This window comes from Tachypleus tridentatus, chromosome 9, assembly GCF_004210375.1.
Source record: "Tachypleus tridentatus isolate NWPU-2018 chromosome 9, ASM421037v1, whole genome shotgun sequence".
NCBI lineage: Eukaryota > Metazoa > Arthropoda > Merostomata > Xiphosura > Limulidae > Tachypleus > Tachypleus tridentatus.
The window spans coordinates 68,293,105-68,315,674 of NC_134833.1; the positions used below are offsets into that span (position 1 = coordinate 68,293,105).

The following is a 22,570-nucleotide window of genomic DNA, read 5'->3' on the forward strand; positions in this document are numbered from 1 at the left end:
TAGCTGTTTAAGTTGTTTATGGTAATGTTGAATTATGAAACTGAATTTCATATCTACATTAAACAGTGAGTGGTCCAAACACTTGTACATACAATTTTTAGTTGGTTAAGTTGTTTATTGTAATGTTGTTTTATGAAATTTAGTTTCATATCTATATTAAACGGTGGCCCGAACATTTGTACAGATAATCTTTAGTTGGTTAACTTGTGTATTGTTTTGTTGTTTTATGAAGCTTAGTTTCAAATTTATATTAAACAGTGCTGCAATCTTTTGTTGGTTAAGTTGTATATGGTAAGGTTGTTTTATTGTAATGTTTATGAAACTTATCCTGAAGGTCTTTTCTGTTTTTTAGCTGAATGATACGAAGGTGTGTAACTCTGACTGTTGTACAGTAGTACCAATGATTGCTTCAGCTGGTGAACAGCTTCACCTCATTATCAGCAGACCAGCTTATAAACAACAAGTGGCTAGTGATCAATGGGCAGATGTATGTCAACCTGACCAACATTCACCAGCAGAGAGTAGTCACCTAGTTACAAAAACCTTGTAGCAACATTTGTTTATATCAGTAAACTATCACCAAAATGTCAATACGTCGATAGTTCATGACAAAACCTTTTAAGACCAGCAAGTGAATCATATAAAGCTATCACCAAAAGATCAGTACACTGATGGTTTATCACAAAACATAAGATATACAAAATATATAATACTTCATTTATAACTTAGAAGAATCTCTTGAGAAAAAATGAAAACTCAGGTTTTTCATGTGCATATTTCCTTTGTGTGTTCTCACTATCAAGATTTGAATGTTAACATTTAATGCTACATATACAGCCTTATTCTTGACAGCTGTTGTTTTTTATTACTCTAATCTTTGTTCCTGTCATGCTTATTTACATCAACAACTTTCAGAATGAGTTAATGTTGTACAGAAAGTTCAACCAGTGGTAGATTTACATCAACAACTTTCAGAATGAGTTAATGTTGTACAGAAAGTTCAACCAGTGGTAGATTTACATCAACAACTTTCAGAATGAGTTAATGTTGTACAGAAAGTTCAACCAGTGGTAGGTTTACATCAACATCTTTTAGAATGAGTTAATGTTGTACAGAAAGTTCAATGAGTGGTAGGTTTACATCAACAATTTTAGAATGAGTTATTGTTGTACAGAAAGTTCAACCAGTGGTAGATTTACATCAACAACTTTTGTATAAAAAGCCATTTTTTTCCCTTGTTTAAAGGTCTGGGGTTATTTGTATAAAATACAACTTAATCAAGTTGTATTAAACCAATGTTATGTTGTCGCTAACACTATGTTTATAAGTAAAGTATGTTAATCTTTCATATAGATGTTTAGTGTTAGTTGTATATTTTGTTAATTGAAGTAATTTCATCTTATGGTTAGATATCAATGGTTATTTTTTTTACCTGTAGCTAATAGTTTTGTTAGATAGTGTAAACTAACTGTTTACATTATGACTTCTTTTTCCACACCTCTCTTTAATCATTTGTATTCCCTCCTCTCGTCCAGCTTAATATGATATGAAGGACAGTCGATCGTGTGGAGCTACTAACCTTAGGCCTAGAGTATTACGTCACAATTTTAGTAATCTAACTTTATTTGTCTTATTTTCACAATAAACACGTTAACGTTAACATGCAATTATTATTTTCTCTTTCACTCAATTTGTTTCATTCGTTCTGTACAGAACTTTATCTAAAATAATCAAGTAAAAATTAAAATGTAATTATTAGTTTTTAAACTTTAGCATCTTCAATACCATTAAACTTTCAACATATCATATATTGATTTCCTTGTTCGATTTTAGTGTATTATTTCAGAAGCTACACACTGAACTACCACGTTTTGGGGTTGTTTCAAATTTGCTGTATTTGCATGTTAATGCTGTTGTAAATAAAATGTTTGTTATTTCAAAGTTTTCAACTTATTGTCTCTTGTTAGTTACGAGTATGAAGTTAAACATTTCTGATTACATCACATACAAAATAATTATCAGATCTTTGTAAAACAGTTTCAGTTGGTTGGCATTTCCATTATCTGTAAATCTTTAGGAGCTTTAGTGTTAATTAAGTTTTAAAACTGTATTTCCTTATGAACGTTAAGTATTAATTATCTCAATTGTAGTTCCTTTATCTAGAAATCAAAAAGCACCGAGGTAAACAGATATGATAAAATGTCTAAGTTAAATGAAACATGATGGATTTCTTCATTTTACGTTTCTCCTCAATATTGTGTTATTGCCATTTAGTGATTCAAATTGGTAATCTTTAGGCCAACTGGAAAGTTATTTAAATGTTTTGTTTTTTTCTGTATAATATACAGAATAGCTCATTGTTTATTTAAATTTCATAATTTTCATATAAATTTTCATGTTGCTGTCTTTCCACCATAAGACGTTAAAAATACTAATTTAGCTTTTTATAACTGTAATTAAAAATTAAATATTTATTTATATATATATTTATTCTATGGCAAGTGTACTTTAGAGTTTTATTTGTGTGATTAATATCTCGTTTTAATGGTGTGAACTTAGAAATATTAGTGAATAAAATATCTGTTAAATTCTTTTACTACTTTTTCCTAGAATCAGGATGTGTTATTAAGTTTTTACGCTAATTATCTACTTAAAGAAAGAGCAACACATGCAATGCCATTTCATTTATTGTTAATCCATATTACAGACTTGTCAGCTGAAGGTATAATATCTAATATTTTATGTTGTTTCTTACTAGACATGCAGATCTGGTATTCCATAAACATTCAATTATATCATTATTTTTTGTTTATTTGATTTATAGAATTATTAACAACATTCACAACAAAGAAGTAAATTACAAAGAAAACATTTACCCTATTTTTTAATTTTTGAGTATTTTATTAAATTATTTTAACTCCTTCAGCTAAGTACTGTTGAACTTGGTTATAACCCGTATAATCTTCGTCCAAGTTTGTTAAGAAGGTCATATAATTTACGTTTGTTTACCAGGTGTCGCTGCTGCTTTATATAGGGCAACTTTAAGTTCGGCTTTGTTCTGTCTAGCCTTTGAGTCTGAAAGCAAATTGTTAAAGTGTATTTACTAAAAATATAAAAAGTTCACTTGTTAATATTTCCTTTGTCAAAAAAATTAAACAGCATAAAGAGACACGTCCATATCGCTATCGACAATATAAAAAATGAGGCTGTATAGTTGATGGAATTTAAGTTTAAGGGTCTTTTAATCGAAGATCAACAGTAGGCCTACATATTAAGAACTGATCGAAGTCTCTCTGTTCTCACACAGCTTAATACATAAACACATAATAGGATTATATAAAGTAAAAATGAGTCTAAAATACATCCGCATTACAAAATAAAATGGAATAGCCATAGAGGTGTACTAACCATCAGAAAATGAATTATCATAGGTTATTTCGTGTGTACTACGTTGATGGTAATATAGTTTAAAACTGTGCCGTAACATAAAATGTGAAGAAAATTACATGATTTGGGACACAGAGCCGAAACTTGCTGGAAATGTTTCTTTGTGTCAGTCTGTCATTCATGAAACAAACAGATGTGGAAATGATGACGGATGTTAGAAATGCGCAACAGTTTATTATAAGGTCCGTCTGTAGCAACATAGGCCTAGATTAATAATGATTGTTTGTTTTGGAATTTCGCACAAAGCTACTCGAGGGCTATCTGTGCTAGCCGTCCCTAATTTACCAGTGTAAGACTAGAGGGAAGGCAGTTAGTCATCACCACCCACCGCCAACTCTTGGGCTACTCTTTTACCAACGAATAGTGGGATTGACTGTCATATTATACGCCCCAACGGCTGGGAGGGCGAGCATGTTTAGCGCGACGCGGGCGCGAACCCGCGACTCTCGGATTACGAGTCGCACGCCTTACGCGCTTGGGCATGCGAGGCCCATTAATAATGAATACATCCGGAAAACACGTGATACAGAGACAGACATGGCTGATATTTGTAACATCAACCTAATGGAACTTAACCCGTAAAACACTACTACAGAAAGTCTCACATTTCTTTTAACAGCAACCTGATGAGACTGCTTGTTTTGGCAGATTATCGGAGTCAAACCGCCCGCTCATAAAATGGTTCCGAGTTTGTTTGTTGTTATTTGTTTTGTTGTTGTTTTTTTCATGCACAAACTTTTAGCTCAATGCTTCGTCATCTCTAGACAGATATGAGATCTAATTACAGTTTTGTGCTCAGGAGGTCAAATCATTTCGTTTGATTATTTGACTATGCCCAAGGCGTCATAGATTAACTTGTTCTAGTCCTACGTAAAAGAATTTCAAATCCAGTTACTATTGAGAACTTTCTTTATTTATCAAAATTTAGATTCCGTTTATATTCTACTGATTTTTTAAGATATTCGAGCAGGTCTAAACAAATGATATCTGCATTAGAAGTCCCTAATTTTAAACAAATCCATAAACGTAGGTGTTACTTACAAGCAACTCATTAATTTCAGTGTCCGAATTTTCTTCATCATAGAACTTGGCGTCAATGTCTGATTGAATAAGTTCATCAACTTCGTGTGAGGCGGGGCTTCTAAAAGAAAGTAATTCAAAATTAAGTGTTCAACTCATACATGGTTTGTTTTTTTTTAATTTTGCGCAAACCTGCACGAAGGCTATATGCGCTAGCTGTCCCTAAGTTTGTAGTGTAGGACTAGTGCAGCTAGTCATTACCACCCACCGCCAACTCTTGGGCTACTTTTTTACCAACGAATAGTGTGATTGACCGTCACTTTATAACGCCGCACGGCTGAAAAGGCGAGCCTGTTTGGTGTGACGGGAATTCGAACCCGCCACCCTCGGATTACGAGTCGAACACCTTAACCAACCTGGCCATGCTGGGCCGCATAGGTGGATGGGGTATTGGTCTTTAATTATAATACAAAAGGTACACTAAGAAACAAAGCCATGAACTTAAATAAATACACTCTGTATTGACTTGAATAACAAAACAGAAACATTTATTAATTTAATTTTACAAGTAATATTGTCAACAAAATTTTTAAATATAATAACATTCTATTTAAATAAAACTGAAATTTTGGTAAAAGACACAAATTATCAAATCTTACCTTAAAGAATAGCTGAGAAATGACGATCCCGACCGTTTTGCACTAATTCCACGACAAATTGGAGCGAATACAAATCTTCTAGAAATAAAAAACAACAACAGAAAACAAATTTCTAAGCCTATAGCTAAGAATTTTCTATGCGACAAAATAGTAAGTTTGTTTGTTTTGTTTTTCGAATTTCGCGCAAAACTACTTGAGGGCTACCTGCGCTAGCCGTCCCTAATTTAGCAGTGGAAGGCTAGAGGGAAGTCAGCTAGTCATCACCACCCACCGCCAACTCTTGAGCTACAATTTTACCAACGAATAGTGGGATTGACCGTCACATTATAACGCCCCCACAGCTGAAAGGGCGAACATGTTTGGTGTGACAGAAATTCGAACCAGCAACAATCGGATTACGAGTCGAGTACCTTAACCACCTGTCCATGTCGGGCCAGAATAGTAAGAGAAATTACTAAAGGCTCACAACGCCAACAATCAGTAAAATAGAGTCTCACTTATTTAATAGAGCTTTAAACTTATCTATGTGTTTCATTAAAATGCCAACCTATCATTGTTTTATCTTTTATTAAACAATGAGTTTTTAATTAGAGCATATTAAAACAAATCTGTATCTATTTATTCCAGCCTTTATCTTCATATTAGCGCAAAAGACGCTTCTAATTGTATCTGACGTAGCAGTTTACAAACATTCGAAAACAGTTGGGCAACTAAAATACGTGGTTGATAAAAGTAAAATAGCTCAGTTAATAAGTAGATGGTTAAAGTGAAAAACTCGACTAATAATTGGTAGATGGTTAAAATAAAACAACTCGGCTAATAAGCAGATGGTTTAAATAAAACTAGGCTAAATAAATAGTTAAAGTGAAACAACTCGACTAATAAGTGGATGGTTGAAATAGAAACAACTAGGCTAATAACTAGATGATTAAATGAAAAAACTCGACTAATAAGTAAATGGTCAAAGTGAAACAATTCAACTAATAAGTAGATGGTTAAATTAAATCAACTGGACAGTAACAACTCGACCAATAAGAAGATGATTAAAATAAAACAACTGGGCTAATAAATAGATGGTTAAATGAAAAACCTCGACTAATAAGTAAATGGTTAAAGTGAAATAACTCTACTAATAAGTAGATGGTTGAAATAAAACAACTGACTAATAAGTAGATGGTTGAAATAAAACAACTGACTAATAAGTAGATGTTCAAAGTGAAACACTCGACTAATAATTGGTAAATGGTTAAAATAAAACAACTCGGCTAATAAGTGGATTTTTAAAATAAAACAACTCGACTAATAAGAAGATGGTTTAAATAAAACTAGGCTAATAAATAGATGGTTAAAGTGAAACAACTCGACCAATAAGAAGATGGTTAATATATAACAACTAGGCTAATAAATTGATGGATAAAATAAAACAACTGGGATAATAATTAGATGGTTAAAGTGAAATAACTCAACTAATAAGTAGATGGTTAAAATGAAACATCTAGGCTAATAGATAGATGGTTAAAATAAAACAACTTGACAAATAAGTAGATGGTTAAAGTGAAACAACACGACTAATAAGTGGATGGTTGAAATAGAAACAAGTAGGCTAATAAATAGATGGATAAAGTGAAACAACTGGACTAATAAGTAAATGGTTAAAATAAAACAACTTGACAAATAAGTAGATGGTTAAAGTGAAACAACACGACTAATAAGTGGATGGTTGAAATAGAAACAAGTAGGCTAATAAATAGATGGTTAACTGAAAAACCTTGACTAATAAGTAAATGGTTAAAGTGAAACAACTCGACCAATAAGAAGATGGTTAATATAAAACAACTAGGCTAATAAATAGATGGATAAAGTGAAACAACTGGACTAATAAGTAAATGGTTAAAATAAAACAACTTGACAAATAAGTAGATGGTTAAAGTGAAACAATTCGACTAATAAGTAAATGGTTGAAATAGAAACAACTAGGCTAATAAATAGATAGTTAAATGAAAAAACTCGACTAATAAGTAAATGGTCAAAGTGAAACAATTCAACTAATAAGTAGATGGTTAAATTAAATCAACTGGGATAGTAACAACTCGACCAATAAGAAGATGGTTAAAATAAAACAACTAGGCTAATAAATAGATGGTTAAATGAAAAACCTCGACTAATAACTAGATAGCTAAACTAAAACAACTGGGATAGTAACTAGATGGTTAAAGTGAAACAACTAGACCAATAAGTAAATGGTTAAAATAAAACATCTCGGCTAATAAGTAGATGGTTAAAATAAAACAATTTGACTGATAAGTAGATGTTTAAAGTGAAACAACTTGGCTTATAAAAAGATGAAAGAAACAGCATGAAACATGTAAACGTAACATCTGTATTTTGATATTAAAGGGTTGTTATAATATTTTTCAAGTCCTGCTGTATTGTTTACTAGTATACAAGTGTAGATAACGTCTATTATCATTGTTTTGTTAATTTATCAAGTGTACATAACGTTTATTATTGTTTTGTTAACTTAACAAGTGTAGATAACGTTTATTATTGTTTTTTTAATGTAATAAGTGTAGATAACGTTTATTATTGTTGTTGTTAATGTAATAAGTGTAGATAACGTTTATTATTGTTGATTTTAATGTAATAAGTGTAGATAATGTTTATTATTGTTGTTTTTAATGTAATAAGTGTAGATAACGTTTATTTTATTTTTTTTAATTTTGTAATTGTATTTTGTTACAACAGAGAATCCGTTGTTTTAGTCATCCTGTCTCATATGTAACTTATACATCGAGAGCATTCTATACATTTGATTATATTATAATTATTAAAAGAACCTAGTTTCGTGAAACTCCAGTTAAAATATACGCTTGCGTGTTTTAGCATTTGTATATTTAAAGTTTTGCCCAATTATTTTAATTTCAAAAACGTCAATAAAAACATATAATTATAATCATTATAAATATTTCTTTTTTGGGCTCTTGATAATTTATTCCTATTGCTCTACTTTGACTTAGACCCCACTGCCCACAGATTTAGACTTCACTTTCCTTGGATTTACACTCCCTTCCCTTGGTTTTAGACTTTGCTGTAAAATTATCAACATTTGACAGCACACGCCCTCAACAATAACGTGTTTCTGTATAGGCTAAATTTTACTCGTTCACCAGAATTAAACTCTTACCGACAATCCAAAGCATTGGTAGTAAAGGTCGTCGCCATCACAAGCCAGAGAACCGGAATGATGACACCAGAAACTGCCCTCATAGCTGACTCAGTTTGGAAAATCTACTTACAATACAAACATAATTACTTTTGGTGTGAATCTAAACAATCTTAAATTATTTTTTATATTTGTAATTTTAATCAGTCGTATTTTATAGTTGTCAACACAGTAGTGCTAGTGAAACATACATCACAGATGTCCAAATTGTTCTTATAAATGAATGGTTTACAATAAGAAATGTACAACAATACTACAGAAATCCAGGTGTGAGATTGTGAGGAATTATGTGTTTGAATGTTGTTACTAGTCATTATGGTGGCCTGGCATGGCCAAGCGCGTAAGGCGTGCGACTCGTAATTCGAGGGTCGCGGGTTCGCGCCCGCGTCGCGCTAAACATGCTCGCCCTCCCAGCCATGGGGTGTATAATGTGACGGTCAATCCCACTATTCGTTGGTAAAAGAGTAGCCCAAGAGTTGGCGGTGGGTGGTGATGACTAGCTGCCTTCCTTCTAGTCTTACACTGCTAAATTAGGGACGGCTAGCACAGATAGCCCTCGAGTAGCTTTGTGCGAAATCCAAAACAAATCCAAAACTAGTCATTATGATATTTCTTGTTACACAGAAAATAAATTATGGTTTTATTTGACACATTTTCATGTATATTTGTATTATAAGTATAATTATGTGCAAAAAAATGAGATATATAACACAGTTGATTTTTATTTCATCGTTTAATGAATTATAACATAATATAATTTTAACTTTTCTTTTTGTCAAAGTATTTATTTACCTTTTTCTCTGAGAAACTCAAAACCTTTTAAACTACTTCTTCAAAGTTTTCTTCCCACTTCACTGTCAAAATATGTAATTAATGAAAATGTATTGTACTGCAAAAGCAAGGTTTAAAATAAGGTTTAAAACATAAATAATTTTAATACACTTTGTCCATAATTTTGTCTATAGCGGTAGCATTGGAACAAAACACATCTAGTTTCAATGTGTATATTATTTTTCTTATAGGACCAAATTAATCAAAAGGTTATTACACTTAATATCACACAGTTTACTAGATTTTCACACTAAGATCACACAATTTACTAGCTTTTTTACACTAAGATCGCACAGTTTACTAGATTTTTTTACAGTAAGATCACACTATTTACTGATTTTTCACACTAAGATTACACTATTTACTAGTTTTTCACACCAGAGTCAAACTCTTAATGACTTTGTCACACTAGGGTCACACTGGACTTCCAACTGCTAGAATATTTCACACCTAACCTAATCCACACCAACACTTCTCCTGAAATAGTAGTTCAGCTAATAGAACATTTCGCACCTAATTTAGACCATAACCTCTCCTAACTTCGAACTGCTAGAGCATTTTCCACCTAACTTAACCAAATTTACACCATCAACTCTTGATCTGCAGTTGCATCTAACGTAATGTAATCCACATCACCGAATTTTTAAACTTCCAGTTACTGACTTAACTTAATCCACAGACTGTTTAACATCAACAATATCGTATTGCTGAAAACATGAACTTCGTCTCGTAGAAGAAAATATTAAAAGAAATAATTACTTCTGGTATTAAACATATCGTATAATATTAAACATACCATCACTATGGCATTAAATATATTGTAAATATGGTGTTAAACATGCCGTAACTATGGTATTAAATATACAGTAACTATGGTATTAAACGTATTGTAACTATGGTATTAAACATACCGTAGCTATGGTATTAAACATATTATAACTATGGTGTTAAATATACAGTAACTATGGTATTAAACATACGGTAACTATGATGTTAAACATATTGTAACTATGGTATTAAGCATATCGTAACTTTATTATTTTACATTCCATTGTATCTTAATGTGTTTTGAACACCCTTGGAAAAGTAACTAGTGATATTAAACTTTTATGAATTATCATGAACTAAGAAAGAAAGTATTGACGAAGAATTTTCATACAGCGCGAGGAGAAAACCTCCTTAGAAGGCAGACTCTTAAGGCCTGGCATGGCCGAGCGCGTAAGGCGTGCGACTCGTAATCCGAGGGTCGCGGGTTCGAGCCCGCGTTGCGCTAAACATGCTCGCCCTCCCAGCCGTGGGGGTGTATAAGGTGACGGTCAATCCCACTATTCGTTGGTAAAAGAGTAGCCTAAGAGTTGGCGGTGGGTGGTGATGACTAGCTGCCTTCCCTCTAGTCTTACACTGCAAAATTAGGGACGGCTAGCACAGATAGCCCTCGAGTAGCTTTGTGCGAAATTCCAAAACAAACAGAATGCAGACTCTTTTCTGACGCAACATTCAAAACACTAAAAGCCATACACGTTTTAAACCGTTCAGAAACACATATTATTAAGCACTTAGAAAGAAACCAAAATCCACTGTAAACTACTCGATTGTTCATATGTAGGCCAACCTACATACAACAAAATTGGCTTGGTATATTGCACCTAAACCTTTTTTAGAATACTAACAGAGGACCCCGTAGGTGTATCAAAAGATGATTTTTTTCTGTATTTCACACGAGTGAAAAAACATCATAATTATGGTGTAAACGATGTTATTATTGCCCCTTGAAGTTAGATTTTTCACTAACATCTAGTGTACTTTAAAAAGCTTAGGTGCAGGATGTGAAAGAGAAATTAGCAGCCAATTAGATATGAATATTACATGTTAGCAGCCAATTAGATATGAATATTACATGTTAGCAGCCAATTAGATATGAATATTACATGACTGTAATATATATATACACAATGCTTTGTACAATCGACATTTTTAAGGAGCCATCCGCTATATAACGAACCATGATAGTGCTTCATATTAATACGATCATAAATAGCCAACAACTAAGATAAATAAAAAATTATGAATTTACAGCCCTGCAAAAAAAATAAGTAAACAAGGATGAAGACACTGTAAACATTATTTACTGAAACTACAAGTCCTTATTTTGACTGCACCAAATATAACATACAAAACGTGTTGTTTATTAGGGAGAAATAAAATAGAAAATAATAACTTCTAACGACTGGTACCCAGAATAAAATACTCTCTAGCCTGTGACTAGATGAAATAAGTAGAATTTATACTAAATTTTACATCAGGCTTTCTTATTGTTTTCTTACTACATATTAAACCCATGATTCTGAGATATAATGAGTTTATGTTATATATATTGCGTAATAAATTTGTGGTAAGCTGTATTCTTGCGTATTAAATATTGTGTCTTTAAGCATCTAACACATGACATTTGGAATTGTATTATTTAAAAAGGTAATTTAATTTGTATTTTTATTTGTATTTTATACATGAAACTTTGATCACGTGCGACAACTAAATTTAATTATTACACTTCTATAGCTCTTGGGACCTCACAGGTTCTTACATTTGTCTATTCGAGGGAGTCCTCCCTGTTCTTCATTAATTTACTGCTGAGCCATTTCAATATAGTGAAATAATAATGTATAATCAGACATTTCTTTCCGCAGTCAGACTGAAGTTTTTGTTGCTATAGTTACATCAGAAGTCATTTCAACTTTATCTTTGATGAAAGCATTTTAAGCAAGCGTCTCCGATGCTGTTTGATCAGTTTCGTTTCCAGATCAGAGAATATTACAACAGAAATGTTTCATATCATGAGGTGGTTCCAAAAGAAAGTAAGCCAAAGTAAGATTAGCTTACAAAACCAGCATAAGGGACCGTCGATTAAATTTCTAGCAGTTAGTTCAATAATTACCACCCGCGCCCATATTTAATCTCGCATTTATGAACTTAGTAAGAGAAGAGCTGACAATCTAACGAGAACATTTTTTTTTCTGTTGGTGTTCTTTTCTAACGCATGAGAAATCAATGGCTATCATTTTGCTATAACTTAAAAAGTTAGTTTTAACCCACGTGATGGACGACTTGGTGAGCGAATTTCAAGCCAACACATATAATCCGAGGTAATGTCCCTAATCAAAGCTAATTGACCTGATTATCTGACAAGCCACATAAGCCAGTAATCAACGATGATCTATTGTTTAATAGAGAGCCAATATAAAGTATAAATAGCATAACTGTATGCGTTCAAAACTATTCAAGTAGCTAAATATAAACCATCCAAGAAGCTGAATATCAATCATCAAAATAGCTAAATATAAACCATCCAATTGGTGAATATAAACTATTCAAATACCTAAATATAAAACCATCCAAGTGTCTAAATATATAACATCAGAGTAGCTTAATATAAACTATCCAAGTAGTTGAATATAAATCAACAGCCAAGTAGCTAAATATAAACCATCGAAGTAGTTGAATATAAATCATCCAAGCAGCTGAACATAAACCATCGAAGTAGAAATAATTAAGACAGAATCAGTCAGCTACCATGTGGTAAAAATAACTGGGACAGAACTTACAAGTGAATGTCCAAACCCCAAACTTCTGTGTTGTGGTGGAAAGTATCATTTATGACACTTTGAGCTTTTCCAATATAAAGAAATTGATAGAACTCTACATTAATTTACTGACAGAATTAGTTGTTTTGTATTTTCTTTATATTTTTTCTCTGATTTGTATAGACTCTGAAAACAATTCTTTTTTTAGGAAAATGAATATTTAAGATGCTCGCATTCAAATTCTGAATCCAGTTTTCATCTGCGAGACTGTTTAAAAAACTTTCAGGTACATAATTAAACGTACTGGAACTTTCGAGCTATAAACCACTCTGTACCATTAAACATCCGTAAATTACTGAATAAAACATTGCAATTTTTGCAGGCCATATATTCGTTTTACACCTTAGAATATATGATCTATAATGTACAGTTAATAATTACAATCTCCAACCCGCTAAAACCCCTTAGTGATTTATGGATATTTTATCAAACTAAGTATTGAAATCGTTAAAGTTTAACAAATTTAAACTAGTATAATTGTAAAATTATATCTTTAGAAAAAACACATTTATATTATTCTGAATGTCACATATAAAAGACTGTTTAGTGTAGGTAGTATTAATCAGTTTATGAATTAATATCGTATGATTATTCAGTGTTTCGTTTTTTTATAATAAGAAGATTAAAAGCTGAGGATTACTATAAGATGTGTGTATAATTCATTGCTGTTGAAGCTATCGAACGTCGTGTGAAGTTTATTGTTGTCGAGAATATAGATATTTATAGAAGTCGAGCTGACGACAGAATGATACTTATATAAATAATGTGAGACTGGTAGAAACAGTAGACGGTAAGAAGAGACGAGAAAGAGAAGTTAATGGACGAAAGTTCGGCCGAGAAAGTTAAACGCAAAGTTGACTGCCGCAGGAGTGAAAGGCTTAACGATTAATATGTTAGAGCAAAACCAACAGTTTTAAAATAAATAAGAGGTATAGTTTATTCTGCCAAAGCGAGTTCTAAAGTAACCGAAACAGCCTGAGTGCACTTTGACGAAAGGAACACACGATATCTGACGAAACTATCACTGGGAGAACAGTATAATTAATCGTAAGTAAATGATACACGGAATACTAGTGCGATAGAAACAGAATTAGATAATTTGACTTGTCAATTGAAATTCTAAAGCAACTGAATAAGTCTAAGTGAACGTTTGATGTCAAGAATAAAACAGTATACAATATTAGTGTTTATGATATACCTATGACCGCCATAGTGTAAACAATTTGTTGTACACATATTTAACTACTTTGAATAAGTATATATTATTTTCAAAACAAGTGAAGTGCATCTGTTCGTTTATTTTCGAATTTGTCACAAACACCTAACGTAAAAGAATCGATATTATTAAATGTAATTACTAAATACCACTACTTTATAAGGTATCAAAAATAATAAACCTCCATTAGTATGATAGTGGAAAGATAAAACTATAAACGATTTATTTATTACGATCTACTTACAAAGATACGAACTATAAATCGTCATCTTTAGAACTGGGGAGGACACATGACTGACAGATTAATTGTTGGTGTTTTTCACTTCGTTCGAGAAATATGATAAGATAAATTACTTTAAAATTGTAAGAGATGAAGCGCTACTTACAGACTGGAGGACAGATTATACTTGCTTAGTCCGTAGTTCAGTCGTTGTTTTGGGTAAAGATAGAAGTATGTTAGTTAGTCTTGGAATAACACAAGCCTTAGTTGATATACATACTTGAAAATAAGACGCAATTAGTCCTCTTAAGGTTAAGATACGAGTGCGTTAATCTAGAAGTAACACTTATATTACTTGAAATATATGTAAAGTTAGTCGCAATTACTCCAGTTAAGGTAGATACGAGTGTGTTAGTATAGCAGTAACACTTATATTAATTGATATATACGTGAAAATAAACATAGTTACTACAGTTAACGCAAAGATAATATTGTGTTAGTGTAGCAGTAACATTTATATTAGTTGTTAGGTACGTGAAAATAGACACAATTACTTCACCAGGCTGTTTGATGTATATTCCTCACCGGGTGTTTTGTAGAATGTACGGCAACGTTCATTAAATGGTATTTCTAGATTCTGTTAAGTGGAAACTAAAAGCATTTCAGCAAAGCAATAGTCAAAGTAAATAACTTTGTTATAGTGTATGAGAAACATAAAAGGCAGTGAGTGATACATTTCTCGTCACTTATACCTACAGTCCCATGGCACCTCCAGAAGACAACTGGGAGTTGTGAACGCTTTAAAATATAAAATAAATTTTGTACCTTTGACTATATATGGGAAACAGACTTTTTTTTTATTTCTTTAAGTAATGAACACTTTCGCAGTTTGATTGACTTCAAAGTGCTCTTAAATTCGAGATAATTTAATAGAACCTTGTCACGGAGAACAAAGATTTACGAATAAAAGCTTTTTAAAATCACTTATTTAAAACAATTGAGTCTAAATATAAATTTTGTTTACGTGTAGTTCTCACCGAAGCCTTTACATTCAAATCAAGCTCCATTCCAACAAACTAATATTGTTTCCAGAATGTCCATGATATCTCTGAAAAACTATCCACCAGAATAACGGTAAAATGTCTCTCTTATATAGAGAATCAACTGTAACATGCCGAGTTGTTTATGTTAATTTTCTGTTGAAGGAAATAAAGATAAAGAATTGTTGCTGTAATATTAACTTATTTAATAAATGCTAAGATACGTTAAGAACTTTTTACTTAATGAACAGTTATGGTGGTTTGAGTTCCTAAGATGTAAAGGTTGTGTACGCTATAATCAAGCAAGTTTGTAGCCTCATCACGACATTACAGACCATGTCGCTACGGCATGTCCTAATCTTTCTGACGAATGTACGTGCATTTCCTGTAGAGTAGTCTCTATTGTAAAAGGTTGCGTCGTAAGAATATCTTGTCCCATTCACACTACTCTTCCGTGCTTAGTTTCTATAATACATCTGATGTATAGCAATGACGGTTTTCCAGCATCCGTTTCAACAGTCCAATTGCAAAAAAAAAAAAAACTTACAGGAGTTACATACTTTATCATGTTATGTATATCTGCGTAAGAAATAGCATGAATATTTATTTCACGCTACAACTGCTTGACATATGCTTCTGTTTTACGTATATGTCGTGGAATCAGTTCGTATACATGTGATTTTTACAGATGGAGATCTTTCATGATTATATTGTTCGCTGTTGTTTGAACCACGAGGAGGGTTTTTGTTGCTAATTTTTATTTCGTAGGTTCTCTCTGCACGTGAACCGCCACGCCTGTGGTCCAAATTTGATCCATATTCATTTATTTTTCAGTATTTTTAAGTACAGAGAATATCCCCGCCTTTGAAATTCTGAATCTCCGATCTGAACACGATTGGTTGAGTAAAAGCCATCATGTAAACTTCACAAAATCGAAGACTTTTGGATGACATCACGTTATCTACGTAAGCCAAACGATGTTTGGCCTGATTGATATGAAAAGTCAAACTCGGAGTCTTGAAAACTTCTGTATATCAATAAGATAGTACAATAATAGTTTATCAAAAATCACAAACTTCACGTCTCTATAGCATAGTTGTACCACTAGAAATATACCTATCTTTTTATGGGGTTGGTGCATTCAAACCGCTAAGTACTGACAAGCATATTTTAGTGACGTTACCTGTTGTCACTTAAAATTCGATATATTTTTACTAGGTCTTTTAACATATTATTATCAGTTTTTTTCTGGTCGACACGATTCACTTATCAAGGTGACACAGTACTGCTGGCAGTACTAGTGTTAGGTTAGGGCGGCATTTTATATAATAATAAAGCTGGGGATATGCCTTGCAGGTAATGTCTTCCACACACACAAATTTTCTTGTTGGCGATCAACATAGCTTTTGATCCTTTGAAGAATAATTTTTGTATTTATTGTGAATCAAGAAAAATGTTCAACTTTTCAAAACACTGTGAACCCGACTTTCATACGGCTATGTAACAAAAACAATATGTTTCTGCACCAAGATGTGTATATATAATCCTTACTGAATATACCATCTCTTTTAGAGTAGAGTTTAGTCTGAAATTGAATAAATAAAACAACAGGTGCAAGTTAATGACGACAATGTAAAATGTATCACCTAAGTTGTTAGAGGTTTTTTTTTTTGTTTATTTAAACAAATACAACATTTTGATTATTAGTACGATCATTTTCAAATATGCAGGTTCTAATGGTAAAAAACGTTTTTGTATTTAACCCAACAATCTAAGATTGTATTTAAATTAGAGAATTATTAGTAGTTACTTATACGTGTGTATGTCACTGTTCACGAATCGATAGATGTATTTAAGTATGTGTGTTTCAGAAAAAACTATTTTATGTTCATACGTTCATGGATGTGGTTTTTGGTGTTTGTTTGTTTGTTTTTTAACCTGACGTTCAGGTAACGTCCTTTTTCACCCATGTTAAAAGATACATTTTCCACAACATTACACAAATATTAAAGATTCTTGTTGGCTGTAAACGCTGGGACTTGTAAAAATATCATGGGTTTGAATACATTTTTTTGATTTTATGAATCGTAAGAACGGTCCTGATAATTGCAATAAGGCCAAATAAAAAACAAATTACTTGTTTAGCGCCTCTCCCCTACCACCCGCTTCCTTTTTATGTAGCTAGCTGCCTTCACCCACTTATTTTTGGTGACTTTTTCCTTTTTTTTAAATCAAAGTTTTTCGATAATACAAAGAAGACTTCTGAATAGAAAATAAGATGAACGCTGTTGATTTATTTTGTCGTTTTACTTTATTTGTCATAAATTCTGTATCGTTTTGATGAAAAAAGGAACATAGAATACTATGTTTAGCACAGGCCCTTAAAACAAGTAACAATGAGGAAAAAAGGTTATTTGTTTTGAATTTCGCGCAAAACTATACGAGGGCTGTCTGCCCTAGCCATCCCTAATTTTGCAGTATAAGACTAGATAGAAAGCAGCTAGTCACCACCACCCACCCCAACTCTTGGGTTACTCTCTTACCAACGAATAATAGGATTAACTGTAACATTTAATGCCCCCATAGCTAAAAGGAGCACGCATGTTTGATGTGACAAGGATTCGAACCCGCAATGCTTGGTTTATGAGTCGAGCACCTTAAACCATCTGGTCATGCTGAGCCAGTTTGAAAAGGGTGAAAACTTTCTTTAAAAGAAGTCTTTTTTTTTTCAATGGACCTTCCCCATGATTTCGAAAAGTACGGTCACGAAACTCTCTCTCTTTCTTTTTTTTTTTTTTCTTTTTTACTGTGCCAAATAACATCAACAATGGAATTTAAAACAAAACTTCCACATTGTAAATGAAAAAATCATCTAACTGGTTTAGTGTTGACAGTGGATACTGGAAAACGTGAAATAAATGTCACATAAGTAACACAGGAATTCTTTAAGATGTTAAGACTATGAAATAAAAACATTTATTTCTTTCCAGTTATAATATTTAAACCAGATGTAACGTTAATACTTGATACCTCATTATCCTGTATAGTTAACTATATACTTCAATTTGAAATGTAATTTTCAATCAGTTGTTACAACAGAATCAAATTATTATTGTATTAGAAATGCTAACCCCTCAACAATGCTTTTACCTATAACAAAGCCCTAATCCTATTTTATAAATCCATGAGAGATTGATTATCTAGAAGATATCACAACTAGTACACGTCGTTAACCGAGTTTCCACAAACTTAGAATCAGAATAGTAATAAGCTTCCTCTGGTTAAAATCTGAATAAAGAACCACGAAAATGTATAAGTAACTCTTGGTGAAAGAGACATAATCATTTCTACAGAAGAAAGTTCAACAAGCACGCTAATTCAGAAACCAAAACCAATGTTTAATTAGAACCAAACCCTGGGTAAAGAACTTCTGAGACTTGATTGTTCCTTGTGTATAAACATTTTCTATACTAACTACTGTGTAACAGACGAGCAACTAATTATACGGTCGTGTGTTATTAAAGGAAGATGTATATTATCGGTAGACATTAGTGTTAGTATATTTTGCTCATATTGTGAAGGAATTAATTCAAAAGTTGTTGCAAGTTATTACGCAGCTGGCCTTAATTCACAGCAATCAGGCTCACGAGTAACTGGAGATAGATAATTAGGGTAATATAGCGGCTGAAAGACGTCATAGTAAGTCTTTAGGGAGGGAGGGTGCAGTGGTAATTGTGGTGTTGTGATACTTTTATTAGATTATCTACTGTCAAGTGTCAACTTGACGATATGACAATACTCCTTCTTCACGTTGTATGTGTGTTTTCTGAGGTGTAGATAAAGGTTTTGGAATGAAAAACGCATTATATATGGGCCTATATTTATTTAAACAAAACTGCCAGTATTCACAGCAAAAGTAAGCTTAGTTAGTTATTAAATAAACTATATCTGATTTTTTCTCGGTCTTGTGTTTCGATAGAGCTAATAAAGACTACGACACAAGTGTTCACGTTTATACCAACCCACTTCACGTGTTCTCGGTTGTCAAAAAGGTTATTATAGACCTTACGAGTAAACATCGGAAATCGGCAGGCCTAAATATTGTTACAAGACTGATTGACTAAGTATTATAGCATCTCTTGCGTCTCATCATCCAGTCCAACAGATGGGTTTTTGTATTTAAAGAAAGGCTTACTTGATAGAAATTTGTAGGAAGTAAAAGATGTATCTAAAATGATAGTTTTTTCCATAGTTCGTTCAAAAGACATGTTTGATAAAATATCCCTATTCTGATTTTCTGGTTTTTTTTCTCTACTTCGTCCAAAGGACGTGTTTGATAAAGCATATCTTTGTATGATTTTGTGTTGTATTTGTTCGATCGAAGGAGATGTTTGTTTCTTATTTTAATTCAAAGTGTATTCACTTCTAAATGATGGTGAACTTGTAAGTGGTCATTTAACCCAGATTTTAAATATCTTACATTACGTTACTACTACCATTGGCCACAAGCCCGATATTAAATCATGCTATTCCAAGTTATTTGAATTTGATGACTCATGCTCTGAACCTTGTATTTTAAAACTACCTTGATTTACCGTATCTTGAGGCGAGTGTTTCACTAGAAACTTGATGTCACAGTTCATAACTTGTTTCTTACGTGATTATGGATCGTGTGTTCACTAGCGTAGATCATGTTTCATTAAAAAATTCACAAAAAAGTCACAATTTACAGACTAAAATTGCTTCTTTCCAAGTATATGACCTGGAAAATTATGTTACAAAGAGACAGGCACACTAGCATTTCTATGATTTAAAATCATTCTACTTGTTTGTAAGCTTAAAATATATATTAGAATATTAAATTATCAACCAGGTTTTCTTCTTGTGTTTACTACAAATGTCCAACAATTACGAAAAGCCCCCCGCTGGAACAGCGGTAAGTATACGGATTTACAAAGCTAAAATCAGAGTTTCGATTCCCCTCGGTAAACACAGCAAATACCCTGATGTAGCCTTGCTATAAGAAAATCGCCCACACAATAATAGAAAATTGTAAGAAAAAGTGAAACATCTAGAAAAACTACTAATATTGTTCAAAATCTAAAATTACTTAATTAAATTCGAATTAATTAATTATTTGATTTTGCATTGCAAACTTGATGCTTTGAAAACTGTTAAATTTATCAGTTGATATAATGCTTTCAAAGGTGTTAAATTTATTAACTGATATAATGTTTTGAAAGGTGTTAAATTTATTAAATGATATAATGATTTTAAAACTGTTAAATTTATTAATCGATATAATGCTTTTAGAACTGTTAAATCTTACAATTTACGTTTTCATGTACATGTGTGCGTGAATGTATTTCTTTGTAATGTATACTAGTGGTCAGATGGTCGTCTTTATGTATAGATTAATGTTAAAAAATGGAAGTGTTGTGTTGGATATATCCCAAGTAACTTGTAAAGAGAGATGGAAAGAATAAACAAAGTGTAGAAAAGTTTCTAAAATAGGTTTAGGTATGAATTCAATCTATAGTACGTCATCATTGTAGTGACGACACATTAGGGGAATTGATCCATTGTTTTGATTAAATCAAAATTTTTAATGTATCCAACAGAGATGTTAGAAAAAGTAGAATCCATTTTAGTCTTCATAGCGACTGTACAGAAACTGCTGTCCAATGTATAAACATTGTGGGACAAAGTGAAGAGGTTAGTCCTCATAGCGACTGCACAGATCTGTTTGTAGTAGCTACCATTAAAACTAAAGGCATTAAGCGTACGTACATGCTCGGTAAACATAGAAGTGAGTGTGTTGGAGGGTCCAGTAAGAGTCTTTAGACTAAGAAATGTTTTAATGTAATTAAATTTTCATTGGTGTGATAAATGTATACAGTTATTTTGCATTAACGGTAAAGATGTATTGTTCTTTACTAGGTTTCTTGATTAAAGTAATGGCATGAGTGGTATCATATATGTGTCTGTGAATTCTTGACAAACAATAATAAAAACTTTGTCTAGGTGACTAGAAATTTTTTCTGTAGGACAACTTCATACAGATACAATGGATCAGACCAGATGTACATCTGTGTATTTTAGGGAGAAGATAAAAAATGGGAGTTCTAGGTTAGTATACAGTGAGATTCATCGACCATACCTTCATGTGTATATGTTATTTGGTTTTTGGAGTCAGAAACTGGGTTGTCTTGAAGAAGGGTGTAGAAAGTACTGTTGTTAAGTTGTCTCGAAGCTTCAGTTATATATAAATCCTTGCACCAAACTGCTATGGTTCCACCCTTGTTTGCTGGTTTGATCATCTCTTTGTTGCAAACAGTTTAACGCTAATTGTTCACCTTTAGAAATATTTTTAGATTTGGTCTTCAGATTTACATCTAATTCATTGGTTTCATTCCTACAATTACGAATGAAGCAGTCAAGTGGGGTAAACCCTTTAGAAGGTGACGTCCACAGGGAATGGTTTGAAGAAAATGTAGATAAAGATATCACGAGGAGCGCAATTTTAAAAGAATGAGTTCTCGAGATTTCTCACGGTAAAGTTGCTATGACGTAATGATTACAAGGATTAAATAAAAATTAGCCTCACGTGACCCGAGTAGAGATACATTGTGTAATATTTAAAGATGATTCCTTACATTATTTCTGTAGGAAAGAATATATCATAATGACAACTGTTCTGTTATTTGGGTCTATTGCATATATACAATTAACAGTTATACAAACCTTACCTGAAGTCGTCGGGTCAGCAGCAGAACAACGACGGGTATTAATTTCTTCTTGCTATGAAGTTCAATCTGTTTTATATTTATCTATCGCCCACGAGCAAGCTCGGGGCACCAGCTATCGAAGCTTTCAAGAAATGAGCATGCGCGTTCGGTTTAGAAGGAGGGGATTTAAACTAACCTATCTGTAAGTTCCTACTTTACAGAGTGAAACTGTATACTCTTATATACAAGAAACAAACTGAGTCGTGAAGGACATAATTAAAACTGTTGGAATGATTAGTTTGTTGTTTGGAAATCTACCAACGGAAACGTTCACTTTACGTACGTGGGATGAACATTTATCAATCTATTGTGCGAAAATCCAACCAAGAAATCGTGTTTAAACTTTTATTGTATTTATTTGTTAACTAAATATTGTATAACCTGTATCGAATTTTGTTCTTATCATAGCTATTCACATTGTAGAATCCGCTAAAATGCAGCAGGTTACAACAAATTTTTACTGATTTTATCAAATATTCAACTCA

At 32.4% G+C, this 22,570-nt stretch overlaps 2 protein-coding genes across 12 annotated transcripts in view; one reads left to right on the top strand and one right to left on the bottom strand.

Moving 5' to 3' along the window:
- Positions 1–1,941, top strand: part of LOC143225409 (glutamate receptor-interacting protein 1-like) — a 78,283-nt gene extending 76,342 nt beyond the window's left edge. For all 8 annotated transcript variants that reach the window (XM_076454782.1, XM_076454787.1, XM_076454788.1 and 5 more), the window contains exon 19: positions 353–1,941. In XM_076454782.1, coding sequence (XP_076310897.1) covers positions 353–550 — 198 coding nt within the window. In that variant the 3' untranslated portion in view covers positions 551–1,941. The remainder of the gene's footprint in view (positions 1–352) is intronic.
- Positions 1,942–2,669: 728 nt separating this feature from the next.
- LOC143225410 (uncharacterized) lies at positions 2,670–22,201 on the bottom strand. Of its 4 annotated transcripts, none has more exons than XM_076454791.1 (5): positions 22,047–22,201; positions 8,311–8,414; positions 5,127–5,201; positions 4,489–4,588; positions 2,670–3,075 (listed from the first exon to the last, which is right to left on the bottom strand). In XM_076454791.1, the coding sequence occupies exons 2-5, from the start codon at positions 8,391–8,393 to the stop codon at positions 2,947–2,949; spliced, it is 387 nt and encodes a 128-aa protein (XP_076310906.1). In that variant the 5' UTR covers positions 8,394–8,414; positions 22,047–22,201; the 3' UTR covers positions 2,670–2,946. The 4 variants fall into 4 exon arrangements, with proteins under 4 accessions (XP_076310906.1, XP_076310904.1, XP_076310907.1 ...); XM_076454789.1 differs by having other exon boundaries at positions 5,127–5,204; XM_076454792.1 differs by having other exon boundaries at positions 22,042–22,188.
- Between the last annotated feature and the right edge of the window lie 369 nt (positions 22,202–22,570).

Excerpts from the sequence above, each read along its gene's own strand:
- LOC143225410 (XM_076454789.1), bottom strand. The coding sequence starts at position 8,393 with ATGAGGGCAGTTTCTGGTGTCATCATTCCGGTTCTCTGGCTTGTGATG. Across the intron at positions 5,205-8,310 it reads ACCAATGCTTTGGATTGTCG|AAGATTTGTATTCGCTCCAA; the intron begins GTAAGAGTTTAA and ends TTTTATTTCTAG. Across the intron at positions 4,589-5,126 it reads TTTCTCAGCTATTCTTTAAG|AAGCCCCGCCTCACACGAAG; the intron begins GTAAGATTTGAT and ends ACTTTCTTTTAG.